This window comes from Octopus bimaculoides, chromosome 14 (genome assembly GCF_001194135.2).
Source record: "Octopus bimaculoides isolate UCB-OBI-ISO-001 chromosome 14, ASM119413v2, whole genome shotgun sequence".
NCBI classification, from domain to species: domain Eukaryota; kingdom Metazoa; phylum Mollusca; class Cephalopoda; order Octopoda; family Octopodidae; genus Octopus; species Octopus bimaculoides.
The window spans coordinates 27627508-27640479 of record NC_068994.1 but is presented as its reverse complement, the minus strand read 5'-3'; the positions used below and the strand labels follow the sequence as shown (position 1 = coordinate 27640479).

General features: G+C 36.1%; 1 protein-coding gene across 1 annotated transcript in view; it reads right to left on the bottom strand.

Moving 5' to 3' along the window:
• LOC106878084 (VPS10 domain-containing receptor SorCS3) overlaps window positions 1-12972 on the bottom strand; it is a 1235712-nt gene that overhangs the window by 36397 nt on the left and 1186343 nt on the right. Inside the window, exon 24 of the mRNA XM_052972785.1 lies at window positions 423-531. Coding sequence (XP_052828745.1) covers window positions 423-531 — 109 coding nt within the window. The remainder of the gene's footprint in view (window positions 1-422; window positions 532-12972) is intronic.

Here is a 12972-nt window from a genome sequence, read left to right as displayed (position 1 = left end):
ATCCATCCATCCATCCATCCATCCATCCATCCATCCATCCATCCATCCATCCATCCATCCATCCATCCATCCATCCATCCATCCATCTGACTGAGGTTGGCAGAGAACCAGAAAAATGCTGTTGTATTTGTTGTATTCCTATAGCCTGAGTTCAAATTCTGTTGAGATCAACTTGCCTTTCATCTTTTTAGTGTTGATAAAATAAAGTAACAGAGAAGTACTCGGGTCAATAGAACTGACTAACCCCCTTCCCTCGATACTGTTGGTTTCCTGCTTAAACCAAGAGCAAATCATCATCATCATCATTATGCTTTTATATAAAAAGATGGCATACATTTCTGTTCAGAAAGCGGTACACCAACTTAAAGTAGTAAAAGGTACAAAAATGTAGTGTTACATGGTAAAGAAAAAATATTGCCTACCTTCTGTAGTAGAGAAATACAATTGCTAAGAATACCACAGACAGTGCAAGAATTGGTGCTGCAATTGCTATTGGTATTATATTAGTTTTGCTTTTATTGGTGGAGATTTCTGCAAGAAAGACAGAAGAGAAAAACAAAAAAACTTTTGATGTATTGTTTGAAAACAAGAATATTTCTCCCAGACCAACAATGGCTGGAATATTTTCCATTGTTAGATGAATGGAAATATATGTACACACACACATACATGCATACATCATCATCCTCATCATCATTTAAGGTTCTATTTTTCCTGAGTGTGAACCTAATACACTCTGTTCTTTTTTTTATCACATCTCTGTGTTATTTATATTTTTTGCACTCTGTGTTTGTGTGTGTGTGCATGCGTGTATGCATGCGTGTTTGTGTGTGTGTGTATGTTCACAGATATAAACACATAGTTTTTATAATTTTGAAGTCAACAATTCAATAGAAAATAGCTAATTGTAGTACTTGAGTTTTCTGTTATCGCTTGCTAACTGTATTTTGAGACAAGAAGAACATAGGTTGATGAATGTCATCTTAGCATAATACTTTAATGGAAAGAGAAAGTGATTTAACGTTTCCAGCTTTAGTCCTTCATCAGAAGAAAGAAAAGCATTGGAGAGAAAGAGAGGCAGAAATAATCAGTAAAAAGAGAAAAAAAAAAAAAACAGGTGAGAGATTAGAAACCAGGAGAGAATTATTTTTTAATGATGAGAAGTTAACAATGGAGGAAAGGATGGGTACATAGGTGAAAGTGTATGAGTGTATCTATGTCTAGAAGTAGGCATAAGAGGGAGTTGTATGTATGTGTACAAAGGTATGCAAGTGTGCAAACATGGAAGTACAAAGTGGGATTGGTGTGGCCTTGGTGATTGAGTGTAATTGTTAGGTAAGTGGTGTGAAAGCTTGTATGTGAGGAGGTAAGAGCTTGTGCAAATGAGGGAAATTTAAGTCATGATGATGTATATGGGATGGCAAGAGTAAGATGGAAGCTGTTATTGATGAACAGAGTGCATTAGGTTTACACTCAGGAAAAATAGAATCTTAAATGATGATGATGATGATGTATGTATGCATGTATGCGTATGTGTGTGTGTTTGTGCATGCAAGTGTGTGTGTGCACGCATGTGTGTGTGTACATATATTTCCATTGATCTAACAATTGAAAATATTCCAGTCATCGTTGGTCTGGGAGAAATATTCTTATTTTCAAACAATACATCAAAGTATATAGGATTGTGAAAATGTTTTTCATCAAAGAGGGTAATGTTTAAAGTTAAATTTAAAATGAGAGAAAATGTATGAATTTGTGAAAAGAAGAAATGTTTAGGAAACTGGTATAAATTACACAATACTAGTAAAAGGTCTGGAGAGTTTGGTTGCGTGTCCAGAGGATGGTTAGAAAATGATAAAATTCACAAAGGAGAAGAAATAACTATCATGAAGAAGCTGAAATAAATTTGTGGATAAAAATAACCATGATGAAGGGGTGAAAAAACAGATGTAATGGTGCAGGGAACAAAATTAGTTTTTTTTTTTTTGTTTTGAGAGAAGTGTGGACAGTAAGGAAGATAAATAACATGAGTGTTTGTTGAGATTGTTGGCAAGCTAAAGAGTCAGTAATGGTCAAGCAGAGATGACAGATGGAGGTGGGAGAGAAAGGAGTGTTAAAGTGTAGAAGAATGTGTGTGTGTGTGAGTGGGTGTACAGACGTGTGTGTGCAAAAGCTACAGGAGAGAAATAGAAATGGAGCAAGGAGAATAAGTATGATTTTCTTTCATTTATATATATGTGTGTGTGTGTATGTACAAACATACATACCACACACATATCTAAAATTATTATTTAAAATAATGCGTTTACTATGGACTTCCAGTAATGCATGCACAATATTACAAGGGGGTACCCAAAAGAAGCTGGAATTTTGCAATATTATCTTATTCACTTAATTTTACATGTTTACAATTTTACTGCCTTCAAAGTATTCTCCATTTGAAGCAATGCAGTGATCCAGATGCATTTTCCACTCTTTGAAACAGTGCTGGAACTCTTGCGAAGTGATGCCTTTTAACACCTCCATAGTTTTTTTCTTCACCTCTTCCACATCTGTAAAATGTTTCCCTTTAAGGACTTTTTTCATTTGGGGGAACAAAAAATGTCACAAGGAGCAAGACTGGGTGGATATGTGGGTAATTGGGTGGGTATGTAGGGTCAAGCCATTTTTGGTCAAAAACTGTGTCACATTCAAGGTGGTGTGTGCAGGTCATGATGAAACCACCATTCTACACTTTGCCACAGGTCGGAGCATTTTTGTTTCACTGCATCTCAAAAATGTTTCAGAACTACCAAGTAAAATGTCTGGTTAACTGCTTGACCAGGAGGAAAAGATTCTCTGTGGACAATTCCTTTCGCATCGATGAAACAAATCAGCATCGTCTTGACATTGGACTTTTTGGGGGCATGGTGACATCAAATGATTCCATTGGTTTGATTGCTGCTTCATGATGAACTTTGAAAAAAGGTCCTGATCAACTTCCAACTATTCTTTCAGTTCATGACATGCATTCAATTGTGACTGTTTCTGTTTTTCCATGAGCAAGCAAGGCACAAATTTTGCTGCAACTCTTTTCATTCACAGTTCCTCATTCAAACATTCGTTGGCAGGAGCTCCAGGACACACTAGTTGTATCCAACAAGTTCATAAATGGTCCTCCAAGATCAGTTCGTGAATTTTCATGATGATTTCATGTGTTTGGGAGGTTGATGGTCACCCTGAATGAAATTGGTCTTCAAGCGACAAGTGACCATTCCTAAAGCATGGAAACCACTTGTAAATTTTTTTTTTTTTTTGCTCATTGCAGCGTCCTTGTAAGCTGTTTGAGACATGCCAACTGTTTTGACCACTGTTTTCCCTGGCAGAAAACAGAATTTCACAGAAGCATGCTCTTCCTTCATTTCAGCCAAGGCAAAAATCAACAAACAGGGAAGAAGCACTACAAAACAGATGCACCACATGGTAGTACAACTGCATGCAACGCTGCTAGTCAACAAACTGTTGCTGGAGGGTCGCATCAAGTGGCTTCTAATGGCAGAAACCTGAACTACAATGGGCTTGTTCCACAGAGAACACTTCCAGTTACTTTTGGGAACTTCTTTGTACAGTAACCAGCTAGAGTTAGTTGTAGCATTCCTACACATATGCACTCCAACGAATTCCTTCCCTCATATCTCTCAGAGAAATGGATATTTTTGAATAAAATTTTCTACAAATACACTACAATTGGTATAAATTCTGATTATATTGGAATTTGTTGTGAAATAAATTTTTCAAATAAATGTGAAGTGCATCAGTATGTATGTGTGCTATCCCACCAATTTCTATTTTTATTTTAAATTCCAACATAATCATAATCTACAAGAAGGTATTTCTTGAAATTTTCATATAAAAATATCCATTTCTCCAAAAGTTATGAGGAAATCAAGCTGACCTGTGTGAATTTTGTGACTTATGTGAATCCGAAACACCTGTCCCCACTGCCCTGAAAACATATTTTTTTCACAGCAAATTCAGATTTAATCTACATCTACACCATCTAATGCATATTTGTAGAAAATGTCATGAAAAATATTCATTTTTCTGGAAGTTATAAGGAGACTAAGTCAGTGGCGTACATTTGTGCATATATAACCATGGCTTTAATATAAGTATCTTCGATTATAATTAAAAAAAAAATATATGTTCATTATGGACTGGTAATGCATGCGCATCGATATACAATAACTGGTTAGAGTGAAGTATTCAAGACTGGAGTACAACTTCTGTGCATTGTGTAGATTCTGATAATGTAAGAATTTGTTGTGAAAATATTTTTACAAGGATAGTGAGAGGAGTTTCAGAAAATTCATGAGTCACGTTCATTTTCTCATAACTACCAGAAAAATGAGTATTTTTTCATGAAATATTCTAGAAATACCTTTCAGAGTATGTAGAATATGATTATATCAGAATTTAATATGCAAAACAAAAAAATAATAATTGGTGGGACAGCACACATACATACTGATACATATCACATATTTTTACAAAACGAAACTTGAAATTTCAAAAATAAATTGTGCTATTACAGTATGTATATGTGTGTACTCCCTTTCCGCATCAAATTCCTCTAATATTCATAATTTACACACTCAGAAAGGCATTTGTAGAAATTTTCATTTAATGATACCTATTTTACCAAAAGTTATGTGTGAATTTTCTGAAAATCCTCTCACCACTCTCCCAAAGAATAGTATGTTTACACAATAAATTCTGATATAATTGAAATCTACACCATCCGAAGGATATTTGTAGAAACTTTCATTAAAAAATATCTATTTTTCTAGAAGTTGTGAGGAAACAAAGTTGGCAGGGTACAATTGTGTATGTATGCCCATTGCTTTAACATAATACTAACATTATGTATACCTACATATCAGCTTGCTTTGCTTCACTTTCATTTTGCATGTAACAATATTTGATTATATAACTGCATGTTATGTATAAACAAAGAATATACTTCCTTGTTTGGTCTGTACCAAAAGGGTGAAATTAATGTGAATGAGATGGGCTCAATTTTTCACTACACATAAACATAAATAGGATAATAGCATTTACAATGATATTGTATTAAAAGTTGCATTGTGTGTGTCTATATATATATATATATATATATATATATATATATATATATATATATATATATATATATATATATATGTATGTCTGAATATATGAAGTATATATTTGGTATAGAGCAAATGGCTAAAGTCAGCTGGGTGTGAAGTTGGGGTATTTCCAGAGAAGCACTCAACCTGGAAACTGGGCTATCAACACTCTCAGGATCCAAACCAAAGCCAGAATACTTCTAGAGTAGAAAACCCAAGTTTCACAATGATTAAACTATCATATGGTTTGGCAAAGAGTAAATAATTCAATGAAAAGAAGAAGACAAAGAAAAATCTTTAACACATCTTTAATTATAAGTTACACATGTTTACATACCATCTCCATTTGCAACGTCAGTTTACATGAAAATTCTAAAAGAAAAATTATGTAATATATGTGGTTTTAGGTACTAAGGTGGCACTTCCTCAGACTTGCATCAAAGTCATGCTATTACACTATGCATCTATCAGACCTTGTTATTAGGAAAGTACCATGATGAAATAAAAAGGAAACAATTAAAAGTGTGTATGCGGGATGGGTCTGTGGGGAAGATATTATGTGGAGGGGGGGAGGAATTAAGAGGGTGGATATGTATAATGATAGGAAGGAGAAAGGGAAGGAGGGGAGGAAAACAAATAGAAGGTGAAAGACAAGAATTGGAAGAAGGAGGAGGAAAAGAAGTAGCAAATGAAGAAGAAAAATGCTGGCGGTGTGTCAATTAGTACCAAGATTTGTCCGAAGGAAGACGATGTATTGAAACACACAGTGACATTAGTTTTCTTCTTCTTCTTCTTCTTCTGCTCCTCCTCCTCCTCCTCCTCCTTCCAATTCTTGTCTTTCACCTTGTATTCATTTTCCTCTCCCTCCTTCCATTTCTCTCTCCTATGTATCTACCCTCTTGATCCCCTCCACATAATATCTTCCCCACAGACCCATCCCACATACACACTTTTAATTTTTTTCCTTTTTATTTCCTCCTGGTACTTTCCTAGTAACAAGGTCTGATAGATGCACAAATGTAATAGCATGACTTTGATGCAAGCCTGAGGAAGTGCCTCTCCAATGCCTAAAACTGTATGTATTACAAAATTTTTCTTTTAGAATTTTCATGTAAACTGGCATTGCAAATGGAGATAGTATGGAAATGTATATTGAAATTCATTGGCAGTATTTAGGTAGTAATTTTTCGTTGTGTTTATAAATGCCCATTCTTTAACATAATTGCACTTTATCTTATTGCTGTATTTTGCATTTTCCATTATTGATATACGAGCTTCCTTCATGTTACATGTCTTACCAGTGTTCTTTCTACATGCATGACATATGTATACTTACTCATATACATTATAGGATTATATGATACAATGATATCAAACCAATCAATGTAAAACATGCTACCTTAAAGATAGTGTACTTGCACTAGTATATATATATATATATATATATATATGTATGTATGTATAAAAATTTACATATATTAACTGCATACATAGTATTTAATATTAATTATAAAGTTCAAGTTGACTGAGACAATAAATTTTCGTCTATCAGCTTATTCATTTGGATTGGTTGAACTAGCCAATAGATAAAACTTGAAGTCCCAGTAAACTTGAACTTTACAATAAATTTGACTCCACTCTCACTAATTAGTCTCTCCATCAGTAAAATAATAACTTTAAAAATTTAACATTTACATAATATTAATCAATATCTCTATTTAAACACTCATCAACATCATTAACATTTTAACAAGCGCATTTCTTGTTTCACACAAGTTGGATTAGTTTTCTTACAACTTTTGGAAAAATGGATATTTTAAAATGAAAATTTCAAGAAATAATTATGATTATGTCAGAATTTAATATGAAAATAAAGATTGGTGGTATATCACACATTACATTTGTTTTTGAAAAATATTGTATGGTTTCAGTCACACAATGTGGTGACATGTTGGGAAAGCATCTGCTATAGCCCTAAGTCAGCTTGTGAGTGAATTTGATAGATGGAAGCTGTGTGGTAGATCATTGTTTGTGTGTGTGAATGCATGCATCTTTGTGTTTATTTGTCAACCTGACCCCCAATGACAATCATTTTTGTAACTTAGCAGTTTGGCAAGTACCAAGCTTAAAAAAGAAGAAAAAAAACAAAAAAAGTACTGTTTAAGTAAAAGCCTTCAAGGTGTTGTCCCAGTGTGGTCACAGTTCAATGTATGAATCAAAAGATAAAAAAATAAAAGGTTCTTCTTTGTCAAGATTTGGTAAGCATACTAGCCATTATAGCAGAAGAACATCAGCACTTCTGTTTCACAATGAAAATAATGTATGTTTTGCTATTTTATTGAGAATTGGCCTTGTTGTAAAGATATTTTGTGGTTCATTTATAATTTACCTTGTAGTTCCTCCCAGTATGATCCATTCCTGTGACACAAGGAAGAATATTGTACAGTAAGGATATTGCACAGAGAATATTGTACAGGGAGGGATATTGCACAGGGAAATATATTGTACAGGGAAGGATATTGTAAATTTAATTTGGTGAAGAGATGTGGCTGTGCCACCATCTGCAGGTTCATTGTCATCATTGGGTAGACTTGAGACAGAGTAAAAGTTACTCTTGACTGAGGGTTGGTAGCAGCAGCAGCAGCAGTAATAGCAGTGGTGGTGATGGTGGTAGTGTAGTAGATGTGTATACTAGTAGTAGATGTACATTAATGGTAGTTTCAATATTAGTAGTATTACTAATGTTGCTTGTCTTTTGTTTTTCACTTGTGAGTTAACAGATGCTGTCTTTGTAAGGGTGACTGGTATGGCATGTTTGTTGTTATTGTTTATACAGTTTCTTCTGTAAATCAATCAATCAATATCTTCTGAAGATTATAAGTGAGGTCAGAACAACTTTGTGGGGAGAAAGAACCAGCAGCCTACACCATTCTCACTAACAATAAGAGTGACATCAAATGAACAGCTCTACCTGGTGTTATTACAGCTGCCTGTACCATCCTCAATAACTGTAGGAATGGCATCAAATGACAGCTACCACCTGGAGTAAGGCTGTAATGAATTGAAGTGACACCAGTATATATCTGGCACAATTTTCAAACCCTGGAGAAATGAAAAGTAAAATGAACTCTAAGATTTGAACTTAGAAATGCAGCAAGCCATTAGCTATTTCAATCATACCATTTGTTATTGAAACTGATAATATTAATCTATACTGATTAATATTGATTCTTTACCCAAGCAGAAAAACTGTTGGTGTTAAACTTGAGGTCAGACCTCATTATACACTGTGTGTGTATAACGTTATTATTCATGTGCATATAACATTATTATTTAAGATCAAAGGCTTAATCTAACCATGATCATCCTGTTAACTTTTTTTTCTATTTAGTAAGTGTGTATGTTGGAGTGCATTACCCAATGTTAGCTTTTATTTTCTTTTTTTTTTTTTTCTTTTATAACTCATGCAATTATTCATATTCACATTATTGTGCATCAAGTACAATATACACAGCTAATATCTCTTCCCATCACCATCATCATCACCACCATAATATTTGTTCTTGCATGCTGGCATAAGTATCATAGCATTCATGTCATATTATAGGTTATCAGATGACATATCATATGCTATTTTATGTTATCACATGAATTTCCCCCACAATGTCCATCTCATTAGCAACTCTATTGTGTTTCCTTGAAATATTTTAACTATTTCTTTGCTTAGCTTTGTTTTCTGTAAGATTAATAGAGTAAAAGAATCAATAGAATATATACATACACACATTCACATTCATTCGTACATATATATATACACACAATATGGAAATATATATATCCATATACAAACACACATATATCCAAACACACACACACACACATACATACATACACATAAGCAAAAGGTACATTTCAGAAGTTTTGAGGCTTTTTCAGGAGACAGTTATAAACGTCCTAGATTGTTGTAATTTTAGTATATCATTACTATACATCTAATGAGCTGACCTGCTGACTTTTGTTATTCCAAATTCAAGGAGACGACTGTAACAATACTTTGAGCACACCTTACTAAATGTCACTTGTCACAACAGAGTAGTTTGAAGAATGCAATCAGGACATGAAGAGAGTTTGGAAGCTTACTATGTAATCAAGTTTTGTGTGAAACTGGACAAAACCACTACAAAAACTTATAATTATAGATTAACTCATGAGTTGAGAATCTGTTTCTCATTTGGCACACGAGGCAAGACAAAAGAAGTTGTTCAGGAAACTCATGATTATCTTTTTTTTTTTAAAACAAGATCATCATTTGCATCCATTGGGCTCCCTCTGGCCAAACTGTCAACAAGGAGTACTTTGTGGAGATTTTAAGGGAGTTCAAGAAGAGATTTCATCACAAAAGGCCAGAGCACTTGCTGATGCAATTCCACAATTCCAACCATGTAATCCATTCCGTCCACAATTCCGACCATGTAATCCATTCCGTCCACAATTCCAACCATGTAATCAACTACTCGACAGAAATGGGAATTCATTCAAATTGTCCCTTGCCCTCCCTACACTTCAGACCTTGCTCTCTGTGACCTTTGGTTGTTCTCTAAGATGAAGGAGGTGAAGGAAGCTTTGCCAAGAGTCTCAGACAACTTCACTTTGGATGTGGCTGGACTGCTAGAACAAATCCCTTGAGGTGAGATGACTCTACTTTGAAGGAGATTAGAGTTTTCTACTTCTTTAAAATAAATGTTTCTTCTGAAACTTTTCAAAAGTTCTGGAATGCACAACTTGTATATATATATGTGTGTGTGTGTGTGTGTGTGTGTGTGTGTGTGTGTGTGTGTGTGCATGTGTGCATAAATAGTATATGAGTGCAGGTATGGCTATATGGCTAAGAAGCTTGCTTCCTAACCATGTTGTCTTGGGTTCAATCCCACTGTGACATCATGAACAAGTGTCTTCTACTATAGACCAACCAAAGCCTTTTTTGATAGAAACTGAAAAAAAGCACATTGTATACACATGCACACACATGCATGTGCATGTGTGTATATATATATATTTATGTATGTGTGTGTACATATATATATATATACATATTTATTATTCTTAAACAAGAATGTTGTTGGCAGTGACTTCTAAGTTTCAGCCAGTTAAGCCATCATTGAACTGCAATACATTAGAGTTAGTCTTGCCTTTATACAGTCTCTGTTGAGTTAAAGTCTTCCTTAGGCATGTGGGTTTGAGTAGAGTGGTAATTAGGTTTTTGGGTTGGTTATTCTGGAGAGGTGTTTTGGAGAAATTTTTATTGATTAAATTTGGGGTTATGTTATTGTTTAGAATTTATTCATGTATGTAGAACTTTTTTAAAACAATTGTGTAGGTGTTTCTCTTTTGTTTGGTAGGCATTGAGTGTAACAGTATTCTTTTGGCCCCAAACTGTCTAAAATTGATAACCAGTGCGAGAGATAAACCCATGAAAATGTAGGATGAAGAGGTGAGAAATGGTCTTCAGATGTTGAGCCTCACAGAGATGAGAAGACATCAAGCTACATAAAATCATGACCTTCCATACATACAAGTCCTTTTGCTCCCCAACATCTCACACACATAATCTGTCCTCTGTCAAAACTCTTCCACAACCCATCTTTCCAAAACCCACCATCCCACCACTTACAGTCACCATCTGCTGTGGGCACTTCCTCTCTCACTCATGTGCTTATCTGCACACTTTCCATGTTCTCACATTTCTACTATTCCCCTTTCTCAGCCAATCCAGCCTGTCTCACCATCACTTGATACAGTCACCTCTTCCCCATCTCTAAACATCTCCACTCACACTCTTATGGAACATCGCCCTCTATATCTCCTGTACCACTTATGCTCTCCTCCACTATATCTTGTGAGTATGTCCTGATGCATCTCCAACACTATGCATTTTTCTGTCTCTCTCAGTCTTTCTAACTCTATCTCTCCATCCTCTCCTTTCATTTCCTACTGGGATAGCCAAGTATCTCTTCTATAGTAAGATACCTATCTCTATCCCTCTATTATATTCTAACCTCTCACCTGGGACAAAGCCACTTCTCTCAGTCCCACTCTCTCTCCCATCTGAGATGTTTTTTTCTTGCAAGTTAATTGGTGACCCCACTGGTGTTGGTACCACCTAAAAAGTACCAGTGCTTGGTGCCACATAAAAAGCACACAGTACACTCTGTAAAGTGGTTGAAAGTAGAAAGGGTATCCTGCCATAGAAACCAGACAATGAAGCCTAGTACGGCTCTCCAGCTTGCCTGCTCCTGTCAAACTGTCCAACCAATGCCAGCATGGAAGATGGTCATTGAATTATAATTATTAATATTATCATCATTATCATTATCATTATCATTACTATTATTATTATTATTATTAGGTAGTGAACTGGCAGAATCACTAGAGCATGAAGCAAAATGCTTAGTGGCATTTCTTCTAACTCATGTTCTGAGTTCAAAATACTGTCAAGTTTGACTTTGCCATTCATCCTTTCAGGTCAATAAAATAAAGTACCACTTAAGTACTGGGATCGATGTAATCAACAAACCCCCTCCCCTGTCATTGCTGGCATTGTACCAAAGTCAGAAACCATTATTATTATGTTTCATTTTTGTATATCTCAGACACTTAGATGTTAAATGGTCTGAACATTTCAGTCAAGGAGTGGTCAACAAGTTGACAAAGGCCCCTTCCTACTTCCTCTCCTGTGCCTTACGTAGACAAGACTTTCCTTAAAATTCTTTCTATACCAAGAAGTGTTGTCTTCTGCATGACCTTTAACCATGCATCAATTCTGATTTTATTTACATCGTCCTCCAAACTCAGCACCAGGCTCCAATCTGATCTGGTAGAGTTTCTACAGCTGGATGCCCTTCCTAACGCCAACCACTCCGAGAGTGTAGTGGGTGCTTTTACGTGCCACTGGCATGAGGACCAGTCAGGCGGTAGGCACTAGCAACAACCTCGCTTGAATGTTATTTTTCATGTACCACTGGCACAAGTGCCAGTAAAGCGATGCTGGTAACGTTCACACTCGAATGGTGCCTTTTACATGCCACTGGCATGGGAGCCAGTCAGCGGCCCTGGCAACGATCCCGCTCAGATGGTGCTCTTAGTGCTCCACTAGCACAGATGCCAGTCAAGCGGTACTGTCATCGAATTTGATTTCGATTTCACTTGCCTCAGCAGGTCTTTGCAAGCAGAGTTTAGTGTTCAATGAAGGAAAGGTACGCATAAGTGGGCTGGTTACACCACTGGCATAGGCCATGGGTTATGTTCTCACTAGGCTTGCCTGGTTTTCTCAAGCACAGCATGTTTCCAAAGGTCTCAGTCACTAGTCATTGCCTCGGTGAGGCCTAATGTTCGAAGGTTGTGCTTCATCACCTCATCCCAGGTCTTCCTAGGTGTGCCTCTTCCACAGGTGTGAGACTTTTTCACATATCTATCCTCATCCATTCTCACCACATGACCATACCAGCGTAGTTGTCTCTCTTGCACACCACATCTGATGCTTCTTAGGTCCAACTTTTCTCTCAGGGCGCTTACACTCTGTTGTGTATGCACACTGACATTACACATCCAGCGGAGCATACTTGCTTCATTCCTTGCAAGCTTATGCATGTCCTCAGCAGTCATAGCCCACGTTTCATTGCCATGTAGCATGGCTGTTCATACACATGCATCATACAGTCTACCTTTTACTCTGAGCAAGAGGCCCTTTGTCACCAGCAGAGGTAGGAGCTCTCTGAACTTTGCCTAGGCTATTCTTATTCTAGCAGCTACACTTTCAGAGCAC